At 41.3% G+C, this 25,667-nt stretch overlaps 1 protein-coding gene across 2 annotated transcripts in view; it reads left to right on the top strand.

Moving 5' to 3' along the window:
- Positions 1-25,667, top strand: part of VDR (vitamin D receptor) — a 194,086-nt gene that overhangs the window by 54,868 nt on the left and 113,551 nt on the right. The window contains exon 2 of one of the 2 annotated variants that reach the window (XM_077297888.1): positions 2,884-2,986. Coding sequence is in view for 1 of the 2 variants with exons in the window: in XM_077297886.1 (XP_077154001.1) it covers positions 12,691-12,748 (58 nt within the window). In the remaining variant the exon portion in view is untranslated. Of the gene's footprint in view, positions 1-2,883; positions 2,987-12,607; positions 12,749-25,667 lie in introns of those variants that run through there. The other variant, XM_077297886.1, reaches the window with a different exon arrangement.

Here is a 25,667-nt window from a genome sequence, read left to right on the forward strand (position 1 = left end):
ATGTCCCCGTAGTATATGGACAATGATGATTCCAGAATTCGCGGCAGACTGTGCCCGTCGCTGATTGGTCGAGGCAACCTTTATGACATCATCATCGCCATGGCAACCATTATGACATCTACGTCGATACTGTGCCCGTCGCTAATTGGTCGAGGCGAATTCGCGGCAGACTGTGCCCGTCGCTGATTGGTCGAGGCAACCTTTATGACATCGTCGCCATGGCAACCATTATGACATCTACGTCGATACTGTGCCCGTCGCTGATTGGTCGAGGCCTGGCGGCCTCGACCGATCAGAGACGCGGGATTTCCATTATGACATCATCGTCGATGCTGTGCCCGTCGCTGATTGGTCGAGGCCTAGCGGCCTCGACCAATCAGAGATGCGGGATTTCCAGGACAGACAGACAGACGGAAAAAAACCTTAGACAATTATATATATAGATACTCCATTGAAGAATAATGTTTACACGCACACACAGACAGGCAGATATAGACAGACAGACAGATAGATGGATAGATAGGTAGATAGATAATAGATATATAGATAGATAGATAGAAGATAGATAGATAATAGATAGATAATAGATGATGGATAGATAGGTAATAGATAAATAGATAGATGATAGATACATAATAAATAGAATAATAGATAGATAATAGATATTGGATAGATAGATAGATAATACCAAGACCAATGTTTAGTAATGAACCTAATAAAATGGTACATAAATAGTTAAATAAAGACACACATACACAAAATCTACACGCAATATCTTTCACTAAAAGAAAAGGGGGAACAAAAAGGTGTGGGCTTCCACGCAATTTTCTGCACCAGAGAGGCCAACGGCTGGGGGCCGATGTTTCTAGCCAGGGAAGGGGTTAATACTCATGGAGCTTCCAGGCTATGAATCTCAGCCCGCAGCTGTATATTTAGCCATTACTGACTATTAAAATAGGGGACCCCCCAAAAAATGACGTGGGGTCCCCCTATAATTAATAGCCAGAAAGGCTATGCAGACAGATGCGAGCTGATATTCATAGCCTAGAGAGGGGCCATTGATATTGCCCCCCCCCGGCTACAAATACCAGCCCCCATATGGGGTAATAAGGGGTTAATGTCACCTTTGATTGTAAGGTGACATTGAGCCCGGCTTGTAATGGAGAGGCGTCAATAAGATACCTATCCATTACTAATCCTATAGTAGTGAAAGAGCTAAATAAAGACACAGCCAGAAAAAAGTATTTAAATATTCTTAATTTCACCATACTTACAACCATGCCTAATTCCCCGAAGCCATCGATCACCTGCAAAAAATACAAAATAATAATATACTCCCTGTTCTGACGCAGTCCAATTAATAACGAGTGTCCCACTACGATCTCCCCTATAGAACAGTGACATCGGGTGATGTCACTGCTCTATAGGTCTCCTGTGACACACTGACAGGAGATAATGGCTCCTGCACTGCATCACTGAGAGGTTACCTTGCTTTACGGCAATGCTGCGTGGGATTTTTCTCACACAGCGCTACTGGTGAGAGAATGAACTCGGGTGACCTCTCTCCCGGCAGCGGCGGAGGGATACATTGCGGAGGATTACCTCCACCTGTCAGTTTATCGCGGAGGCCCTGTAGAGCACAGACATGGCCCAATGTCAGTGTTGTAAACGGGAGATCGTCATGGGACACTCGTTATTAACCGGACTACGGCGGAAAGATAAGTATGGGTTGGTTTATTATGTTATTTTTATTTCAGGTGATCGATGGCTTCGTGGAGTAGGTGATTGGTGAGTATGTACTGTATGTTATATGTTGTATGTACTGTCTGTAATTTATGTCCTGTATGTCTGCTGTATGGTCTGTATTTTTTTTCTTTTTACTACTGAACACATGCATTGTCTGATGGGACTACTTTCCCATCATCGGCAACGCTGTCACTGTGAGCATTCATAGCCGGATGGGAGCAGTAGTCCCATCAGACAATGGCTGCTTACACGGACCCGCACAGACAGGGACACACGCACACACACACAGGGACACACACACGCAGACCCCCGCACACAGTCTCCGCCCACACACTCTTCCTCCTCCCGATCTGCAGCGTTTCTCGTACCCACATCCCCAGCAAATCCGCAGATCTTTTTTAAACCAGCGATTTTGCTGCAGATTGGCCTGACTCAGTGGAAGTCAATGGGTGCAGAAATGCTGCAGATCCACAAAAAGAATTGACATCCTGCGGAAAATAAAACGCTGCAAATCTGCGTGACTTTTTCACATGTGCACAACAATTCTTCATTTCCCATAGACTTACATTGCTTGTGCACTACACTGCGGATTTGATGCAATTCCGCACGTCCAAAAACGCTGCGGACCCGCAACGTGTGCACATAGCCTTAGAGTTCTATTTTTTTATTTTTTATTTAATACATATTGTAATATAGAAAGAAAAACCCTTTGGCAAAAAACAAACAAAACATTTAGCGCATAAGGTAATTTCCTGATGATACAGTAGCTTCCCTTTAAAATCTCTGCTCGGTCTGGGCGTAGAAGTCCAGTGGGAGCTGGCCCTCACTGTTTGGCCTTTAGTGATAGTGTATAAACATGTATATAGAGGTAAATATCAATCCCTGATTAGACCCGCCCACTGGACTCCTTAGCCCAGACCCAGACTGAGCAGAGATTCTGATGAAAAAATGCAAGTTATGTAACTTCTTTCCACAGACCCTTATATCAATCTGTTCATCCTCTTCTGCTCTATATCATGCTGTCCATCAGAAAGTTTTGTCAGCCTGCCATGTGGGAGCGTACATATGTTGACTAGTGTATTTTATCTTTGTTATGCTGGGAAACAATGATGCCATTACCAGTTTTTTTGTTTGCAGGGACAGGGCAGCGCAGACCACTGAAATCCCGTGGTGAGAAGCCGCTTCCAGTTTGACAACTGCAGATCCCCGACTGTTGATGATTGCTGTCTGACTACAAACAGTGAGTAGATTTTTTTTGATATTTACAGTTATATGAAAAAGTTTGGGCACCCCTGTTAATCTGAAGCTTAATGTTTTATAAAAATTGTTTTTTTTGCAACAGCTATTTCAGTTTCATATATCTAATAACTGTTGGACACAGTAATGTTTCTGCCTTGAAATGAGGTTTATTGTACTAACAGAAAATGTGCAATCTGCATTCAAACAAAATTTGACAGGTGCATAAGTATGGGCACCTCACCAGAAAAGTGACATCAATATTTAGTAGATCCTCCTTTTGCAAAAATAACAGCCTCTAGTCGCTTCCTGTAGCTTTTAATGAGTTCCTAGATCCTGGATGAAGGTATTTTTGACCATTCCTCTTTACAAAACAATTCCAGTTCAGTTAAGTTTGATGGTCGCCGAGCATGGACAGCCCTCTTCAAATGATCCCACAGATGTTCAGTGATATTCAGGTCTGGGGACTGGGATGGCCATTCCAGAACAGTGTAATTGTTCCTCTGCATGAATGCCTGAGTAGATTTGGAGCGGTGTTTTGGATCATTGTCTTGCTGAAAGATCCATCCCCTGCGTAACCTCAACTTTGTCACTGATTCATGAACATTATTGTCAAGAATCTGCTGATACTGAGAGGAATCCATGCGTCCCTCAACTTTAACAAGATTCCCGGTGCGGCATTGGCCACACAGCCCCAAAGCATGATGGAACCTCCACCAAATTTTACTGTGGGTAGCAAGTGTTTTTCTTGGAATGCTGTGTTTTTTGCCGCCATGCATAACGCCTTTTTGTATGACCAAACAACTCAATCTTGGTTTCATCAGTCCACAGTACCTTCTTCCAAAAAGAAATTGGCTTCTCCAAATGTGCTTTTGCATACCTCAGCCGACTCTGTTTGTGGCGTGCTTGCAGAAACGGCTTCTTTCGCATCACTCTCCCATACAGCTTCTCCTTGTGCAAAGTGCATTGTATAGTTGACCGATGCACAGTGACACCATCTGCAGCAAGTTGATGCTGCAGCTCTCTGGAGGTGGTCTGAGGATTGTCCTTGACTGATCTCACCATTCTTCTTCTCTGCCTTTCTGATGTTTTTCTTGGCCTGCCACTTCTGGCCTTAACAAGAACTGTACCTGTGTTCTTCCATTTCCTTACTATGTTCCTCACAGTGGAAATTGACAGGTTAAATCTCTGAGACAGCTTTTTGTATCCTTCCCCTGAACAACTATGTTGAATAATCTTTGTTTTCAGATCATTCGACAGTTGTTTTGAGGAGCCCATGATGCCACTCTTCAGAGGAGATTCAAACAGGAGAACAACTTGCAAGTGGCCACTTTAAGTAGCTTTTCTCATGATTGCTTACACCTGGCTATGAAGTTCAAAGCTCAATGAGGTTACAAAACCAAAAAAAGTGCTTTAGTAAGTCAGTAAAAAGTAGGTAGGAGTATTTAAAACAAGAAAATGATAAGGGTGCCCATACTTATGCACCTGTCAAATTTTGTTTGAATGCAGATTGCACATTTTCTGTTAGTACAATAAACCTCATTTCAAGGCAGAAACATTACTGTGTCCAACAGTTATTAGATATATGAAACTGAAATAGCTGTTGCAAAAAAAACAATTTTTATAAAACATTAAGCTTAAGATTAATAGGGGTGCCCACACTTTTTCATATAACAGTAAGTGTAAGCATGATTTAACTCTTTTTGGGCTGATTTAACAAATTAGGTGGTAAACATGAAATTAACCCCTAAGCACCCGAGTGATTTTTTTTTTTTCATTTTTGTGCCTTCGGTTTCTTCCATCCAAGAGCCATAGCTTATTTATTCTTCTATCGACATTCTTTTTTTTTTACGGGATGAGTTGTACTTTTGCATGACGCCATTCATTTTACCATACAAAATACTTCAAAATGGAATAAAATAATTCCAAGTAGTGTGAAATGGTGAAAAAAAAAGCAATTCTGCCATAGTTTTTTAGGTTTTGTTTTTCATTTTCGTTGCATGGGAAAAATTTTCGAGGTCAGTACAATTACAATACCCCTCTTGCACTGATTTTTTATTGATTTAAAGGAAACTTGTCACATCGGATAACATTATTAACCTGCAGATATAGGGTTAATCTGCGGGTAAATATCATTAGAAAGTTGCCCAGGAGTGGCTTAGTTAAAAAAGTTAACTTTATTTATCCTAGGAGCTGCCAATCATACAGGTGTGGACAGGACAGCTACAGTCACCGCTCACTGTTCTGTGAATGACGGCTGTAAACACAGCCAGACACTTTAGCTAACAGCCGGCCGGCATCAGTGCAGAGCTGGCTGTCAGTTAAAGTGCCGGGGCATGCTTAATGCCGCCACACAAAGTGCTGGAGTGGTGACTGTAGCCGTGCCAGCAGGTATTTGCAACTGAAAACCGTCTGCTCCTGGGTTCAGTTAATTTTCTCTCGGCATCCTCGCTGTCAGTTCAGCACCCGGGCGCCTTCATAACATTATTAATTCGAAGAATAACCCCGTATCTGTAAGTTAATAGCGTTATACAATACGACAGGTTCCCTTTAAGTGCTGATAAAAATTGAAGTTTGTAAATAAAAACAAATGTGGCATTTGTCATCATTTTCCTAGACCCATACGGTTTTTATTTTTCCATCGATAAAGCTGATGGAAGGCTTATTTTATGGGTGGCATGCAGACAGTTCTATTGACAACTTTTTGGGGTAGATACAATATTTTGATGCCATTTAGTGCCTGAAAAAAATGCAATTTTTTTTCTTTCTATGGTGTTTACCTTAAAGGTTTAATATTTTGAATGGCAGGACTTTTACTGATGTGGTGATATCAGATATGAAGTTTTATATTTTTACATTATTTTATATTTCTCAAAACTTTTTTTTTTTATTATTATTTCTTACTCTTATTTTTTGCACACTTACAAGATTTGAACCTGTAGTAGTCTGATTACTTATACTATGTACCCAGATGACAGCAATGAGGGCCTTCAGCATGCCCCCAACTGCCATGGTAACCCTTTGGTTCCCCGCGATCGTGACGCGGGGAGCGGATGTAAGCCAGAGTACGCGAGTGCCGGCAACTGCTCCATTTAAAAGCTGCCGCTGTTAGGTGCATATTTTGGCAATTTAACTTAGCTCCTGAGCCCTCCGAACACACACGGTGACCCAGCTCCATGAAGGACATATTAAGTGTTATGGGTCTTGAACGAACTATAGTGTTGATTTCGGCGGGTATTCTGACCACATGTGTGTCCTGGATCCACCATGTCCTGGCTGATGAGACCCGGTGGGAAATATCTGAGAAGGCCTGATCTAAGCCATTCACTCGTGAGCTGTAACTTGGGGCCATCCAGCTGTTGTGGAGCTACACCTTCTACTATTTCTTTAGAGACGCCTCACGCTGACCCACAAACCGATATAATCTGGTAGCTGCTTCCTCTATTTTTTGCTTTTAGCAGTGAGATATTAATATCTCTAGGTGGCATTAGTCATCGCATGTTTTTCTGTAATGATGACGCCGTTTTGGGTTAAGTGAATGTCTCTGTACCATAATTGCAAAACACGTATCGACGTCATTCACCTTCCTGTCGGCCTTCTGTAGGCAGCGGTGTGACTTCTCATTCCTCCGCACAGCTATCTGGTCCCGTTTATCAGCAGCACCCTATCTCGTCCTCTGCCCTAGTTTTTCCTTATCACCAGTAGAATTATTAGTAGATTATATAATTTTTTACTCTATTAATCGCTCACTGCCTGCGGCAGATAAGCCATATCTCGCCTGTTAGCATCGATGATAGCTGAAGGCCTCTGATGTCAAAACTTGGAGAAGTGAAGAAAGTTGTGACTAACACATGCCAGGATTATTAATCCAGACATGCAAATAAGCCTCGACCCTCCCCACTTGGACATTCTTTCTGCGCTCCAGAAACGTACAGCTATACGCGGATAACGTTACATACATGGGCTCCCAGTAAAGATCCCGCTTACTAATGTTTGCATAGAATCGTATGGAAACGCATGGTCAGCTTGGCCGGACTGTCTGGAGAGTGTCAGGGACAAATCCTATTGACAGAGGAACAGATGGGAGCTAATTCATACGTCGCCATTGAGAATAGCAGAGAATGGGACAAGGCAGTGTTTGCAGTGAGCCGTTCTGTAGACAATAATGAGTGCTCTTTTGGTGTAAGAGCCTGGATTTTCCAGATGAGACTTTTGTTAAATCAGATCTCCAAAAAAAACAAAAAACCCAGTCCCTCGTTAGGCAGCTGTACATATTAGAAGCTTATTAGAGAGGGTGGACTTCTCTGGTAGTGATGTAAGATCTGTGCTTTGTGCTCGAACCTCAGCCCCATCCCTTGTTCTCCTGTCTCCCCTCTCACTACAAAAGAAGCCTTTTCATTAAAACTCTGCATTAAAGAGTTTGGCTGCTACTTTTTTTTATTGAGGGCGTATGCTTCAGTCCATCAAAATCTAATTAGTGGAGGTGCGACACCTGACATCTCCGCTGATCAGCCATTACTGGCACCAACAGTGGTGAAAAGTTCTGGTATGCTGCTGCGCCATCAAAGCTATAGTGGTCACAGCCAGGTACTGCAGGCCCACCCCCTTTTTAATTGATCTGCAGTATCCAGCCACTGCCACTCTAGAAATAACAGAGCTGCTGTGTTCCAGTAACATCCGAGAACTTAAAGAGAGCCTGTAGGCAGGATTGAACCCTATAAACTAAAGGCATGGCCATAATGGCACCGTGATGCTGATTAATATGATACCTGATGTGAAGGGATCCACTCATTGGCTGCTGAATACTCACCTTATCAAGTTTTCATAAAATTGCTACTTCTGTGGTTCTGTGTGCTTCAGGGCAGGATGTGGGGGCATGGTCTTCTTCTTGTTCTCTGCCCCCCACTAGCCTCCTCTGCTTCTGACCTGCCTCCTTTTTAATATCCATCATTGCGTGGGTGACACATGTGCTGTGGGAGCCAGTAATCCTGTGTGCAGGAATTCTATAAAATGGCGCTGAATGCGGCGCATGCACAGATCGTTATTTCGGCTCTGAAATGCGCATGCGCCACCTACACAATGATGGCTACGGCAGCGCAGAATTTTATAAAGGAGGCAGAACGTGAGGAAGACCGTGCCCCCACGTCCTGCCCCAAAGCACACAGACGCACAGGAGATGTCATTTTCTGAAAACGTCATAGGGTGAGTATTCATCAGCCACTGCGCGCATGCCCTCATATGAGGTATCAGATTATCAGTATCGCAGCGCCATAATGGTAATGCCTTTAGTTTATAGGGCTCAATCCTGCTGACAGGTTCTCTTTAAGACTACCGCCACCAGAAACAGCTGTTTAGTGGGGGGTGCTGAGTGTCGCATCCCTACCGATGAGATATTGATGGCCTCTCCAAAGGATAGCCATTCAGTTATATAGTGGCCAATCTTTTTAGCAATAGAGCAACCTTGTATTACCCTTCTTTTACATGTATTGATTTCAAATGATATTTTTTTCTTCTATATTCTCACAACAATCCTTCTGGCCACCTCTCACAATTTTCTGCCCCCTATACAGAACAATCTGGTCTTTCCACCAGTAAGGTGAGATTTGGAAAGTCGTCACACTTTTTCTTTTTCAGCTGTAGCTGTATTTGTAGAACTGACGTGACAAAACAGTGTCTCTATTTTTGACTACTTAACCTTGCGGGGCCAGTATGTTGTTGGTCTCTGATGACAAACCTGTTCCCTTCACATCAAGCATGCAGGCATGTGAACTATGGCAGCGCTTCAGTGCAAGGACCATGTAAATAACAGCACGGAAGTCGATTTCTTGTGCGTATGACATAGTGTGGCTGCAGGGCGATGGTGTGCCGCTTAGCCAGGAACCACAAGACTTGCCACTGCCCGGTGCATTTGTAATGGCACCTTAAAGGCAAGTGCACACAGTGTCTTTTTCAGGTGGGTTCTGAAAACATTTATGCATTTCTATGTAAACATGACTTCAGTCTCCTGAATATCTTTTAACCACTTCAGGTCTCTAAAAATGCAAAGCAGTTAAAAGAAGTGATATGTCTGCTCAGAATAAGTACAAGTCAATAAGAAAGCTGAAAAGTTGCTCGGACGTCTTTTGGGGTTTTGCGCCATTGATTTTGCTTAACAAAATGCTAGTGGCGTCTTTATTATTCAAGGCAGTAAAAAGAAATGTCTGGAAATAATAGTTTTTGTGATGTCTTTTTTACTATGTCAAAACCCTCAAAATAACTGCCAGGGGCTAAAACTGTCGGAAAAACACGCAGGAAATGACTGAAAAATGTGACTTGAGATGTGTCAGGTAAGGTGCTTCAAATCTGGATTCAACAATAAGCAACTTGTCCATGAGACTTCATGAACCTCATTCACTCTGCTGGTACCAGCAAATTCTTCCATTTTTGTGACAAAACAAAAACCCAGCATTAATGGGAATTTGTCCAGCAATATCTTTACATAGCCAGTCCGTTCCTCAGCATTTGAATTATTATGCAAGTGAGGCGGAAGAGCTATTTGTAAATCTAAAGCCTCCATCACTCCAGCTCTATTCCCCGCTTAGTGCTGCTGCCTCCTCCTCCTTTGCCTAAAGTCACACAGCATAAAGGATGTCAGTCAAGCAGGATAAGGCAATAGAATAGAGGGAATAGAGCTGGAGTGACCGAGGCTTCAAAATAAACAAAGAGCTCTTCAGCCTCATTTGCACATCAATTTAAATGCTAATTATTCAGTAATGGAGGAACAGATTGGCTAGGTAAAGGTATTTCTGGACTTGTCTTTGCTATATGTACTTATAAATATTTTGGGATGGAAATCCTGCTGACCAGCTTCAGTGTAGAATGGCTGCGATAAGTGTTAAAATTAAATTGCTTTCATGCAACCTAAATAAAATTGCCTAAATACTATAATTGTATAGTATAAAGACTTTAATCAATGGGAAATAAAAAGTGCCATGTGCCATATATTAGAGCAAATTCATTTTACAGCATTGATTCTAAGCTGCTGTCTTACACAGCCAATTAATATGAAGTGATTAGTGTCTCGAGAGCTGTCTTAGGGACTCACTGCTGTTTGTAAACCTCCATACTGGTCCATAGACACATGGTAACGGTATAATATACTTGATAGAATCAGCCAGTATCTGATAAATATTTTGGTCTAATATTTATGCCACTCTCTTATAGTCTTAAAGGGCTGCTCTGACATCTCTCACTTCAGCATCAGGAGGTGGACGGCACTCATGGTGTCCCATTGACAGGTACCTGCCAGGACGTTTGCACAGTCATCAGGTATCACGCATGTGTACCATAGCAATGAATAGGACGAGTGCACAATACATGGCGACCATGGACACGTCATGGCAGACACCTGTTGATGGGACATCAGTGCCTCTCACCTCCAGATGCCAAAGTGAGCAGTGCCGGTTAATGCTTTAAACGGGCTCGACAGTGGATCTGAGTTTGTGTGGTGTCTTATTTCCTTAGAATCCCCTGAAATAGACCACATGGTCCATGTAGTTAGTACTTTTTGTTTTTAGTATATAACATACATACATACAAACAGGCTTGGGCTGGTCCACAGGAGAACAAGAGAATCCTCTGGTGGGCCCCTGTGCAAGATACCTTTGATCATTGTGGCAAAAGCGTTTTATTTTAACTTCATTGGTCCACAAGACTTGTTTCCAAAATTCATCAGACTTGTTTAGATGTTCTTTTGCATAGTTCTGACTCTGAATTTTATGATGAGAACCCACGAGAGGTTTTCTTCTGATGACTCTTCCATGAAGGCCATATTTATGCAGGTGTCTCTGAACAGTGGAACAAAGTACCACAACTCCAGAGACTGTTAAATCTTTCTGAAGGTCTTTGCAGTTAATCGGGGATTCTGATTTGCCTCTTTAGCAAATGTACAAGCAGCTCTCTCTGAAATTTTGCTTGCTCTTCTAGACCTTATCTTGACCTCCACTGTTCCTATTTACTGCCATTTCCTAATTAAATTTTGAACTAAGGAAAGGGCAACTTGAAAATACTTTGCTATCTACTTATAGCCTTCTCTTGCTTTGTGGACCTCCACCATTATCATTTCCAGAGAACTTGGCAGCTGCTTATAATTAGAGATGAGCGAATTTGCTCGAGTTCCCTCTTATTCGGCAAGCTATAGCCCAACAAAGAGGCTCTCCATACTTGTGTTATGGCTGGCACACAGCCGCAATACATGTAGCTGCGGCGCCGATCAGCTGATGGGCCGGCACGATCCAAGAAGCCTGGTTCCCTCTGCAGCTTATTTGGCAAGCACTATAGCTTGCCCAATAAGAAGGAACCCCAGCAAATTCACTCATCTCTACTTATAAGAACCTATGGCTGCAGTTTTTTGATACAAGGTTAAAGGAGGCTAGGTTTATGTAAAGCTGAGAATCGCCTGGCCTCCTGTAACCTTAACTTTGTCGTTGCAGTGTCAATGTCTCTTTTGAAGTATATGCTTCAGCCCCAGTGTCTCCTGTGATGTATATGCTGTAGCCCCACCGTCTCCTGTGATGTATATGCTGTAGCCCCACCGTCTCCTGTGATGTACATGCTCCAGCCCCATAGTGTCCTGTGTGATGTATACGCTCCTGCACTAGCATCTCCTATGTGATGTATATTCAGCAGTCCCAGCATCTCCTGTGTGATGTATACCGCAGTGCAGATGCCTCTTATGTGATTTATACTGCATATTTGCTACGGCTTGAGTTCTATAAATGTAACATGAACATGAGTGATGAATTTCCCAATGTGAGGAGACCTGTAGTGTAATATACTGTACATCTGTGTTCTTAAAAACTTACTACTGCAAGTTAGTTACAAAAGATATCACAAAGTTGACTGCGCTCCAGATCGACACAAATCTGGAAAAGCTGTTGTGAGAATCAACAAGATCACATAACATCACACACCACATCAAAGAAAAGCAAATCCAGCCATCACATTAGGGGTGAGTTAATTGTTTGACCAAATATACCAGGGTAATTTTAAAGCTGATAATTTGTTGCGGGCCCCGAAAGATAAATATCCAAATGACCATTGACAGAAAAAAGGTTCCACACCCCTGCCTAGAGAGCAAAGGTGGCTAATACATTAGATCAAAGCAGTTTTATGGATAATCAACCAGTGAACGAACTGTGATCTGGTGATTGATCGTTATGCTAACACAACCATACACATTTCAATACGTGTTGACAATTGCTCTTGCTTAACCTGCCACATACTCAATAATACCGTGGAAATAAGCAACCTTTCCAAGAAAATTCTTTTGAAGAAAAGTTGTTCTTAGATGAAGGAAATTTTATTTAATAAATTCTTAACAATAAAATATTTCCCGAATATTTCCTCTTAAAGGAGTAAATATTTGCAAATGTCCATCCATTCTTTGCTCCTTTATGGCAACTGAAATTGTGATATCCCAAGAGATCAGCCATTTCACTTTTCTTCACTTCTTTTTGACCGTGCGACGACTGACTGCAGCCAGAGCCTCCCCTTGTTGTCTCGCCTTTAAGTTAAACCCGTCCATAATGCAGTTTTCAGATTTTCTTGCAAGCTAGAAGCAGTTAATCGCTTTTCCTCATACTGCTCTATCTACTTACACTTCAGTCATTAATCAGCAGCTAAAGGAGTGGTTCGATTTTGCAATATGTGAAATTATGATTCACTTTGATGGTGTCTGTCTCTGAAGTTCTTCTTTTGATAGCTCTGCGTGGCTTTGCAGCACTGGGTAAGTTTAAGAGTAATCGCTAACAAACCATAGGAAAAGTAGATATTTTCCAGTGCTTTTTGCACTAAGTGCTTCAGAGACATTTCTTTTAGGTAAGATCGAGTCTGTGTCTGTTCTTAGTAATAAGTCTGTGCAGTTTACATCTGGTTAATAGAGTTGTACTTTGACAATTGCACATTATCGTTGAAACAAGCCCAGTATTGAGGAGCCGGCATCTCCGAGTTATTTATACTTCAAGGACACTGCTCTAAAAATGCAGCATTAAAAGCATCAATATAATGTTATTAATCTGACGGATCCAGCGATATGAGCGGTATATTTGGTGATGCAAAATAGCACTGTACATTTATTCTTCTACAGGTGTTTTATTATGGTAAACCTTATTCCTTTCACCCATATGCTTAACGCTAAATGAATACCAGGATCTCATCTCCACATTCTTTTAGGACAGTTCGAACAGTTCCACTGACTTTTTATATGTGGTTATATAGTCTTACTTTGGTATATATTGCATTAGATAAAAATGAATTCTTATAGGGGTTTTGTGGGATAATATTCAGATTTTTTTTAAAAAAGGATCCTTGTCTGTGTAATGGTGTGACAAAGTCCCCCACCCAGCTTAGGCTATGTTTACACCTGCATTTTTAAATTCCTGGATTTATGTTGGATACTGATCAATTATATAGCGAATGCAAACATAAGCACAATGTTCCCATTGACTATAACGAGACTCATCTGGTTTATTTTATATGTCCATTTTTATTCATGGGGAAAAAAAGTGCATGGAACAGAGAAATGAAACTCGAATATTCAAGTGTTGACAGATCCTTACTCCGCATGTTGATGCTCCTCCAACTCTCACAAACACAAAATACATCAGTTTCCGGTGCCTTCAACTTCCTTTCAACTTATTTCCTTGCACTCGCTTGTGTGCTAGCACAAAGACCGCCCAACACAACTCACTCAAACTTTATTATGGGGTTCAACCCCCTACAACTTGATGTAATTTCATTTTTGATGTTGTGATCCCCACAGTGGGCACGTGCAGTGGGCAAGGTTTTCTCTTGGGTACCATTTTTCACCTTGGAAAGAGGACACCTATTATGTTTCATCCTTGAACATGGACGCATTAGCAAATGCTCACTTAAAGAAGCACTCCCATGAAGTTTGATTACTTTTTTTTTACTAATATGTGCGTGTAGTGTATGTTAAAATGCTCACCACCGTCTTCTCTGGTGTCCAGCGCTGTACTGCTCCTCTTCTCAGGGACATCAGCACTCTTCAGACTCTTGGGGTCACATATCTGTGTGACCCGAATGTGGCTTTTACAATGTAACCTATCGATCACCAGAATGAGGTTCCAGAGACTTCCAGCTCACGCGTAGAGCATAGAGTGAGACAGAGAGTCTGAAAAGTGGTGACGTCTCTGAGAAGAGGAATGGAACTGCTGTAGACACCAGAGAAGGCAGCGGTGGATGAGTACAGATTTAGTTAAAAAAAAAACTTCAGTGGAAGGGATTCTTTAATTTTGTCTAGATACCTCACCATAACCACCACGTGATGCTTGACTCTCTGATCTCAGCACTGGCTGGAAAAGACGAAAACTCATCCAGTGAGCAGTGATGATCCATGCTCTCTAACAAGCGTGCACAGCATTTTCATACACCTGATGACCATGTATTCAGTTTACACAGTTTGCGCTCTGTTCACAATTGCGTTACTTCAGCCGAAAAAATGTTGCTTAATGTGTTATTCTATCCAGTATGGAAAAAAGATGCTTGAGGAACTTCTTGTACCCCAGTGGAAGGAGCGAATCTTTAAGTATAATGTAAAAATGGAAATCATGAAACTAGTAGTATAAACATAGTCAAAAAGGGTCACAATATATACCATGATGCATTATATTAAAAACTTGGCACCCATTTACAAGTTAGTTAAAGGGGTTGTCTAGAGCCTTGGGTGGGACTGTTTGCTATTTAAAACCCAGGGTCTCTGACTTCCACTGGCAGTCATTAAGGTTCGCTTACCTGGCCTGTAGTAGCTCTAGTTTTTGCTCTTGTGTTTTCTTCTTGATTTCTTCCATTTTCTGACTTCAGCTTGTTTTATGACCTTTCATTTGCTTTTTGATTTTGTCCCTGACGTGACCTTTTGGCATTGACCTTGCGTAGCAACCCTTCTTGCCTTTAGCTTGCTCCTCCAGCCAGCAGCTGACTCTGTGGCCCCAGTCCAAAGACCCCTTTGAAGTTTAGATCCCCATGCAACAGCTAAAGGGTGAAAGCCAGGGCAGACCCTGTGTAGTGGCTTGCTCTAAGCTTGTCTATGGCAGATCTATTAACAGCTGCTAGGCTTTCACAAACAGTGCAATCGAGACAAGTTTCACATGGGCCATGAAAATACCAGATCATCCTCCTGTGTGCCCAGATTGTGCTGTATTGACCAAATGCTGGTAAACAACCAACCCAACTATTATTAACATTGAGAGTTCACTACCAGTAAAACATAGGATGAGACAGTATTTTTGCATTATAAGAATCACAGATAGAAGACAGACATTATTCAGGGGCTTCTGAATGAGGTCTTAGAGTATATGTACATGTGCTTTTTCTGCGGGGTTTTTGCTCCAAACCATAGCAGATAAAAACTTGGTGCAGAGACCCTCATGCAATTCTGCACAGTTAAGGAACCACTTTTGGGCACTGGAGGCGGCTGCTGCGCACTGGATTAAAACTGTACTCTCGTTCATACTGCTAAAACTCTAATAAAGGTACATCTAAACACCAGTCTCCACCTGTCCGGCCAGAACTGTCAGTAGGTTTGCAAGATCAATAGTGCTGACAGACTGCCGTAAAAATGTTTGACAACTCTTACATAATAAGTAGTCTGCAGGGCACGCATGTCGTGTGTGATTCTCCGCACACTATACAGCACTGCAATACTTTATCACCTATACAAGGAGTTCAGACGTCCTGTTCTCTGTCCACGTTCTGTGAGAACAAGCATTGCTCTATACACTGTGTGCACAATTATTAGGCAATTTGTATTTGTGATGATTCATTTTGTTATTGAATAACTCCAGTGCTGTCGGCCAATTCAAAAGGTTACTAAATCTGAAACCTGAATTTTTAAGAAAGTTAAAGGGAATCTGTCACCTACTTTTTTGCATATAAGCTGTGGCCACCGCCATTAGGGGCTTATCTAAAGCATTCTATAATGCTGTAGATAAGTGCCCGATGTAACCTGAAAGATCAGAAAAACAAATGAGATTATACTCACCCAGGGACGGGCCGGTACGGTTCGGGTCCGATGGGCGTCGCAGGTCCGGGTCCGGCACCTCCCATGATATCATCCTCCTTGCTTCTTTCGCGGCTCCTGCGCAGGCGTACTGATTTGCCCTGCTGAGGGCAGTGTAAAGTACTACAGTGCACAGGCACCGGGCATCTTTGAGCTTTCCCGACGCCTGCGCACTGCAGTACTTTACTCTGCCCTCAACAGGGCAAATCAGTACGCCTGCGCAGGAGCCGCGAAAGAAGCAAGGAGGATGACATCATCGTAAGAAGATGGGAGGCGCCGGACCTGGACCTGCGACGCCCAACGGACTGCATCGGACCGCCCCTGGGTGAGTATAATCTAACTTGTTTTTCTTATCTTTCATGCTGTAGATAAGCACCTAATGGCGGTGGCCCCAGCTTATATGCGAAAAATGAGGTGACTATAAGGTGAGGTTTTTGGCTTTCTTAGGAGAATATCTTTATGCATAATTATTGAGATTATTAGGCAACTAAATGAAAAATATAGATATTCCCATCTCAGTTTATTTTCAGCTATTAAAGTGAGAACAATAACTAAACTACTCAAAATGTACAAAAATACTTTTTTTAACATAAAAAAAAAAGATATCAGTGACCAATATAGCTGCCCTTCTTTTCAATAACAGTCATGAGTCTTCCATCCATGGAAATTGTCGGTTTCTTATTATGTTGATGATAAACTTTTTGGGCAGCACCAACCACAGCCCCCCAGATACTGTTAGCAGAGGTGTGCTCTTTTACTACACAGTATATCTCCTATTTAAGGAGATGTCCACAAGTTCTCAATAGGATTTAAGTCCGTGAGGAAGGGGCCATGTCATTATTATTTCATCTTTAACCACTTAACGACCAGGGATATTCCCGTTTTTGCTTTTGTTTTTTGCTCCCCTTCTTCCCAGAGCAATGACATTTTTATTTTTCTGTCAATATTGCCATGTGAGGTTTTTTTTTTCGGGATGAGTTTTACTTTTGAACGACACCATTGCTTATACCATATTGTGTACAGGAAACCAGGAAAAGAATTGTAAGTGTGGCAAAATTGCAAAAAAAGTGCAATTCCACATTTTTTTTAATTTTTTTATTTTTAGAATGTTCACTAAATGTTAAAACTGATCTGCCTTTATGATTCCCCAGGTCATTACGCGTTCGTAGATACCAAACTTGCATAGGTTCTTTTTTTACTTATTCTTTTTTTCAAATTTTAAGTGGTGAATAAAAATCCAAAGTTTGTAGAAACACAAAATGGCACCATTTTCCGAGATCCATAGCAACTCCATTTCTCGGAATCTGGGTGAGGGCTTATTTTTTTGTGCGCTGAGCTGATGTTTTTATTGATCCCATTTTGTGATTGATACGATGTTGTAATCGTCCGTTATTGCATTTTATTGCAATGTTGCATCTACCAAAAAAAGTAATTGTAGCGTATGATACTGTTGGTTTATCTTTAGGATAGGTCCTCAATGCCAGATCGGATCTCCACCAATGTGTAACACTTTTAGGGGACTCTATTACATTGTTTTTGCAATATTCGCCGAACGTCATTGGAGTCAATGGGAGTATAAATTACCGAATATGTTCTTAATCGATCATCAAACATAAATTTGGCACGAATAGGGTAGCAATATGGCACGCAAATGGCAAATTCATATTCGTAGACCGAATCCGAACATATTCGCTCAACTCTAGTATTGGGAACAAGCTAACCCAGAACTTGGTAGGTGATGAAATCAAATTGTGTGCTTGGTGTATGTGGACTGTGCCCGATTGCACGAACAGGCGACCCATGATAGTATGCGTGCAGTCCAGGAACTTGAGCTTGTTTTTTATTGGGAGTTCACCTTTGTTTTATTAATGTTTACATCAATATACACTATTATTACGATGGGCGGTGTACTTCTGCATTGCCAAATCAGCAGTTTTATTGATGCTACTGTGTGATTTTAGTTATGGTATTTCTAGATTGCATACAATATGTCAGATTAGTTTGGTATAAACCAGATCTTTAACGTTTTCTTATTTAAGAGTTTCCTCTGTAAATTGTTGAAATGTTGGCACAGATAACACTGCACAGAAAAGAAAAGGGCTGCTACCAAAGCCCCACGGTGTCCAACAATTTGTAAAATACAGGTCTCCGAACTCTATGCTACACCTGCAAAAGGCACATGGCTGGTTTTAACAGAGGCCCAGACAAATTACACTTTGAAAGATAAGACAAATATGAAAATACAGTAAACGTTAAGCCTGTGTCCAGTCAGTGCTACTTTTCTTACAATTGGAGCTATTGTCACCGAGTATAATATTGTTTGTGCCATTTGTCACAGTAGGCTCTCACACCAGTCCTAGGCTTGTAAAGTTTGCCCTAACTATAGTATGTTAAGACAGAATCTTATTAAAAACAATAATACTTAAATATTTTTTTAAAGTCCTTTTGTAAATTAAAAAAAACAGGGTCTCTTGAAAATTATTTCCCAGTTTTGCACCCTGCAGAAAGCTCTGATCATAGATTCATCAAAGTCGTTTAGGATGAATCAGAAAGATGAATATTCTGACTTTATTAGCCAATGAAATTCCCCATGCTCATGAAGGCTCTTGTGGCTAAAAGGAGACTAATCTCCATAGTTATATTCATAAAGAGAGTCTGCCAAAAAGGAGCAATGGAAGAAACAAACCCAATGGTTTTTTTCTTCCATAACTGATTTGAAATCTATTGTGCCAAACTATTGGTGAAGTAATGTATGCACGGTTATTTGTATAACTATGTTTTTACCATTAGAATATTTACATTCAGGTGAGGGTTAGAGCTCTGCCATATTGCCATAAAATGTTCTTTTGTATCAGAGATTTTTTTTTTTTTTAAATCTTTTGAAAAATATTGGAAGCAGAAATTCTAAATCAGTATCGTCCCTTTACCGAGTCTTGCCGCATGACTTAGGATAAAAGCCAAACCAGAATCTCGATTTATAGACAGGTGTTTCGGGATGTTGCCCCTCCTCAGTACAAAGTATGATATGTGAATTGGCAGTATAAGACTTCTTAGTGGGATCTAAAGGGTAATGTTTCTCCTTGTGGAGAGTGACATGGTTGGCATGCTAGTGTAGGGAGGCTTATAAACCATGTAATTCTCCTTATGAAAATTAAATATGCAAATTGCTTCTTCAGAGAGGAAGAGGACTTGTACTCTAGCACCACATATTGAAAGTAACAATCCTAAAAGTCAATATCAACACTTTAATGAGCCTTACCATATGACTTAGGATAAATTCCAAACCAGAATCTCAGGTTGCAGACATGGTGTTTCAGGATATTGCCCCTCGTCAATTCAAATTATATCTGATTTGGTTGTATGAGAGACTGGCAAAAAACACAAATGCATAAAAAAATGCATGCAAATATCCACATTTTTTCAGGCAGCCTTTTTCTTGGCAAGAGGTTTAAGGGGTAATGTCTCTCCATGTGTAGAGTGACAAACCCGACATGCCAGTGTAAAAGAGACTTATAAACTATGTAATGTTCCCCTGAGAATTTAAGTATGCAAATTGTCTCTTCAGAGAGGAAGAGGCCTATAAGTCTCTTTACACTAGCGTGTCAGGCATGTCACTCTCCATAAGGAGATACTTTACCCCTCACACTCCAGTCAGAGGCCTCTCACACAGCCAACTCAAATGTCATGCTTTGCACTGTGAAGGAGCAACATGCCAAAACACGAGTCGGCAAATTGACATTCTGGGTTGGCTTTTAATCTAAGTTATGCGACAAGACTCGTTAAAGAGTCAATATTGACTTTTAGGATTGCTGCTTCCAATAGGTGGCGCTATAGTTCAAGTCCTACCAAGAGACATGTTTTTGATGCAGAAATGTCTGCAACAAATACTTAACGTGTGTACATATCCTTACAGCATACACAATTTGTAAGACGTGTTGTGTTGAACTGATCTATCAGCATACTATACTGCCCTCATCCCTCTCAGCGGGGACAGATCTCCTGCTATTCATCTTTTCACCAATCATTTGTGACAAGGACAGGGGAATGTGCTGCTCTTACACAAAAAAATGATAACTATATGCCTGGTGTGGTTTTGGAGATGTGTTAGGCTAGGTTCACATTTGCGGTTGAGTCCGCAGCATCTCATCCGTAACCGCAAACGCATTGCAAAACGCATGCAAGCGAATGCTAACGCTGTTTTTTTTATCCACATCACATTACACATGAAGGTTAAAAAACCGCAACGTTTGCACGCATTTCTATGCGTTTTTGCATGCGTTCGCGTTTTTTATGCGCATGCATTTGATATTTCCAGAAGGGCGTGTCTCAATGGGCGTGTCTCAATCAGTTCCTGGACATGCGCAGTCTGAAGTACTCAAGTGCATATAACGCATGCGTTTTTTTTAACGCACTCATCCGCATGCCTGCGCATATTTGACGGAAATTTGCCACCTCAAAAATGCTAACATGGTGCATCAGCCCCGCCCCGCCGCAAACAGTGAAAAAACACATGAGTAAGCAAATGCGGGCGAACGCATGCACCTGCGTCTACAATGTTAAAGATAGGAAATTAAGACGCATGCGGATGTATGCGTCAGAAACGCTGTGGACACAACCGCAAATGTGAAACCAGCCTTAGCCGAACATGATATTATTTTGAGCTGTTAGTACAGAAAATCTGTCCCTATAGTATGCCACCCTTAAAAAGATCATCATATAACGACCAATCTTCTTTCAACAGGTTTTCTCTTTTCACAAATAGTGGTCTCTTTAATTGGGCAGCGCTGCAGCTTTTTACTGAGTTCAGCAGCTTGTGACATTTAGGACGTGTGCACACGTTCAGGATTTTTTGCGGGTTTTTTTGCTGCTTTTCGCTATAAAAATGTGATAAAACAGCAAAAAAAAAAATGCATACATTAAGCATCCTATTAGAATGCAATCCGCAATTTTTGCACATGTTGCTTTTTTTCAGTGACGGAATCGCATTCCAGAAAAAAACGCAGCATGTTCATTCTTTGTGCGGAATCGCACGGATTCCGCACACATAGGAATGCATTGATCCGCTTAATTTCCGCATGTGGCTATGCCCACCATGTGGGAAATAAGCAGATCATGTGCAGTTGGTACCCAGGGTGGAGGAGAGGAGACTCTCCTCCAGGCCCTGGAAACCATATAATTGTTTAAAAAAAAAAATCATGATATCCTCACCTTCCGGCGTCCCTCCGGCGCAATAATGCATTGCGAAAATTACCTGTGACGCGAGACCGCTACGTCATCTGAAGTCATTGCTGCTAGGCATAATTGGGAACGGGAGCATCGCGAGGAGTGGGAGCGCTGCAAGGGACGCCGGAAGGTGAGAATATTACGTATTATTATTTTTTTAATTATTTTTCACGTTCTATCTTTTTACTATTGATGCTGCATAGGCAGCATCAATAGTAAAAAGTTGGTCACACTTGTCAAACACTATGTTTGACAAGTGTGACCAACATGTCCATCAGTTTTCCAAGCGATGCTACAGATCGCTTGGAAAACGCTAGCATTCTGCAAGCTAATTATGCTTGTAAAACACTAGTGTTTAGCGGGAATACGCATGCCAATTCCGCATGCGATATACCCGCGGCAGGAGTTGCGGAATTGCCACGGAAATTTCTGCGGCAATTCTGCAACGTGTGCACTTAGCTTTACAATAGAGCCATTGAGTTCAGTGATTGGCTGCCGTGCTGATGTGAAATCATAACATCACTGCTGTAGTCGAAACACAGAGACATGGACCAGGGGAGGGTGAGTACTATCTGTGTTTATGTGTTTTTCTTTACAAATACCCAATCGTTTGGGGACCACTTTTTTCAAAATAGAAAACCCCTTTAACTTTCTCAGTGTCCACCAGAAAACTCTACCTGCCTCACTGGCAGAGATAATTGTCACAAAGATTGAAAGAAATGTTTCTATTAGCAGCATTTATCATGACAACCAATAACCATGATTATTATGGCTGCCAACGCCATCAACTATTATGATTGCTTGAAAACAAGCATATTGGGTGAATATTTACCAAAGTGAGCAGGAATGAATAAAAGTCCTCTTCTTTCTGTATATCACTTGCGTACGCTTCCCAGTTTCTTTCATCTGCTCATATGTCTGGAAAATACATTCCAGGGGAATAACACAGCTCGTCTCTGGGTTTTACTGTACACTTAGAATGATCTTTGTAATATATTTATATTACCTGGAATAAAACCGGCCAACAGTGGTAAACAACATCAGTGAAGATAGAAGTCGCAGGGCTGAAACATTCCCGGGTAAGGAGTCTGCTGGAGGGAGGACACGGCTGCAACATGTTGTAGGGGCACAAAATGCTAAGCACTAAAAATGTAACCGGATCAAGCAATGAAAAGCAAAAGTGGGTTTGTAATAAATGCAGTAAGGCCGCTATGAATAGAGCATACATACTGTTTGTGTACGTACTATATTGCACAGTGATGTAGTATATAACACAACCAATGTAGTATATAACATAGCTACGTAGTATATAACAGAGCTACGCAGTAAGTAACACAGCCACATAGTATATAACATAGCCACGTAGTGTATTTCACAGCTACGTAGTGTATAGCACAGGCCACGTAGTATATAGCACAGTCACATAGTATATTGCACAGCTATGTAGTATATTGGTCAGCAACGTAGTATATAGCAGAGCCACGTAGTATATAACATAGCCACGTAGTATATTGTAGAGGCACATAGTATATTGCTTAGCTACGTAGTGTATTGCACAGCCACATAGTATATAACAGAGTCACGTAGTATATTGCACAGTCGACGTAGTATATAACAGAACCGACACAGCCACATAGTATATTGCGCAGCTACGTAGTATATAACACAGAGCACGTAGTATATTGGACAGTCACGTTGTATATTGCCCAGCTACACAGTATATAGCACAGAGATGTAGTATATAACAGAGCCCACTCAGTATGTAACACAGCCCACGTAGTATATAGCAATATGGGCACTATATGCATGGTTAAAAAAGACTTAAAATAAACATATACTCACCTTCCGAAGGCCCCTTGAAGTCCTGGCGCCTGTGCGTGGTGCACGCGGCAGCTTCAAGCATACGCATCATCAATAGTAAAAAGTTGGTCACACAGGGTTAATAGCTGCGTTAACTGTGTGTGAGCGCACAGCACTGACTGCAGGGCAGTAAAGCAGCGGCCATTTCACTGCCAGACTATGGCCGTTGCTGATTGGTCGTGGGCGTTTTGCCACGACCAATCAGCGACTTTGATTTCCATGACAGACAGAGGCCGCGACCAGTGAATATCCGGGACAGACAGACTGAAGTACCCCTTAGACAATTATATAGTAGATATATATATATATTTTCATCTCTTACATTTTAAAAATTACAAAAAAGGAAAATCGTCCGATGTAAAAGTTTGGGAACCCTCCATGGTTAGTATCTAGTAGCACCCCCATTTGAAAGCATCACGGCTAAACACTTTTTGTAGCCAGCCAACAGTGTTTTAATTCTTGGTTGAGGGATTTTCATCCATTCTTCTTTGGAAAATTATTCCAGTTCTGTTAGATTCCTGGGTCATCTTGCATGCACTTCTATTTTGAGGTTTAGCTAGAGATTTTCAATGATGATCAGATCAGGGGACTGTGAGGGCCATTGTAAAACCTTCAGCTTGTGCCATTTAAGGTAATCTATTGTGGATTTTGACTTGTGTTTATGATCATTATCCATTTTTAAGCCATCCTCCTTTCAAATTCAGTTTTGCACAGATGGTGTTATGTTTGCCTCAAGAATTTTCTTAAAATTTCAATGAATCCATATTTCCCTCTACCCCTGAAATGTTCCTGTGCCATTGGCTGCAACACAACCCCAAAGCATGATTGATCCACCCCGATGCTTAATGGTTGGTGAGATGTTATTTTCCTGAAATTCTTATTTTCTCCAAATTGTGGTCAGAGTTCAATTTTAACCTCATTGGTTTGCAGGACATGTTTCCAAAATGCATCAGGCTTGCTTAGATGTTCTGCATAGTTCTGATGTTTGCATAGTTTTGATGCTGAATTGTATGGTGAGGCTGCAGGAAAGATTTTCTTTTGATGACTTTTCAATGAAGTGCATGTGTGTCTACACAGTGTACCACAACTCCAGAGTCTGTTAAATCTTTTTGAAGGTCTTTTGCAGTCAAACAGGGGTTCTGATTTGCCTCTCTAGCAATCCTTCGTCTTCGTGCAGCTGTCACTGAAATTTAGCTTGGTCTTCCAGACTCTGTTGTCTGCAATTCCTTATTTATTTTTCAAACTGAGGAAAGGGCAACTTGAAAGCACTTTGCTATCTTCTTATAGTCTTTTCCACTTTTGTGAGCCTGCACCATTGTCAGAGCGCTAGGCAGCTGCTTAGAATAACCCATGGCTACTGTTTTTTGGCACAAGGTTAGAGGAGGCTGGGTTATTATAAAGCTGGGAAATTTGCATCACCTGACCTTTCCGAATGCTGATAGTGAATAAGCCACAACCCAAACAGGCTAATTAAGGTCTGAAACCTTGGTCAAAGTTATCTGAGCACTCAAGTCTCCAAGGGTGCCCAAACTTTTGCATCATCCGATTTCCCTTTTTGTAATTTTTATAATGAAAAAAAACAATATTTTTTTTGCCCAAAATACAAAGAAAATATGTCATCTTTAACTTTAGCCCTTTTAAAGATTATTTCATCTTCAACTTGCTTAACTGTTCTCAATAACAGTAATTTTAAGCAGGGGTGCCCAAACTTTTACATCCCACTAAACATATACAGTACAGACCAAAAGTTTGGACATACCTTCTCATTTACAGATTTTTCTGTATTTTCATGACTATGAAAATTGTAAATTCATACTGAAGGCATCAAAACTATGAATTAACACATGTGGAATTATATACTCAGCAAAAAAGTGTGAAACAACTGAAAATATGTCTTATATTTTAGGTTCTTCAAAGTAGCCATCTTTTGCTTTGATGACTGCTTTGCACACTCTTGGCATTCTCTTGATGAGCTTCAAGAGGTAGTCACCGGGAATGGTTTTCACTTCACAGGTGTGCCCTGTCAGGTTTAATAAGTGGGATTTCTTGCCTTATAAATGGGGTTGGGACCATCAGTTGTGCTGTGCAGAAGTCTGCTGGATACACAGCTGATAGTCCTACTGAATAGACCATAAGAATTTGTGTTTTTGCAAGAAAAAAGCAGCTAAGTAAAGAAAAACGAGTGGCCATCATTACTTTAAGAAATGAAGGTCAGTCAGTCCGAAAAATTGGGAAAACTTTTTAAAAGTGTCCCCAAGTGCAGTGGCAAAAACCATCAAGCGCTGGCTCACATGAGGACCGCCCCAGGAAAGGAAGACCAAGAGTCACCTCTGCTTCTGAGGATAAGTTTATCCGAGTCACCAGCCTCAGAAATCGCAGGTTAACAGCAGCTCAGATTAGAGACCAGGTCAATGCCACACAGAGTTCTAGCAGCAGACGCATCTCTACAACTGTTAAGAGGAGACTTTGTGCAGCAGGCCTTCATGGTAAAATAGCTGCTACGAAACCACTGCTAAGGACAGGCAACAAGCGGAAGAGACTTGTT

Source organism: Ranitomeya variabilis, chromosome 3 (assembly GCF_051348905.1).
Source record: "Ranitomeya variabilis isolate aRanVar5 chromosome 3, aRanVar5.hap1, whole genome shotgun sequence".
Classification (NCBI taxonomy): domain Eukaryota; kingdom Metazoa; phylum Chordata; class Amphibia; order Anura; family Dendrobatidae; genus Ranitomeya; species Ranitomeya variabilis.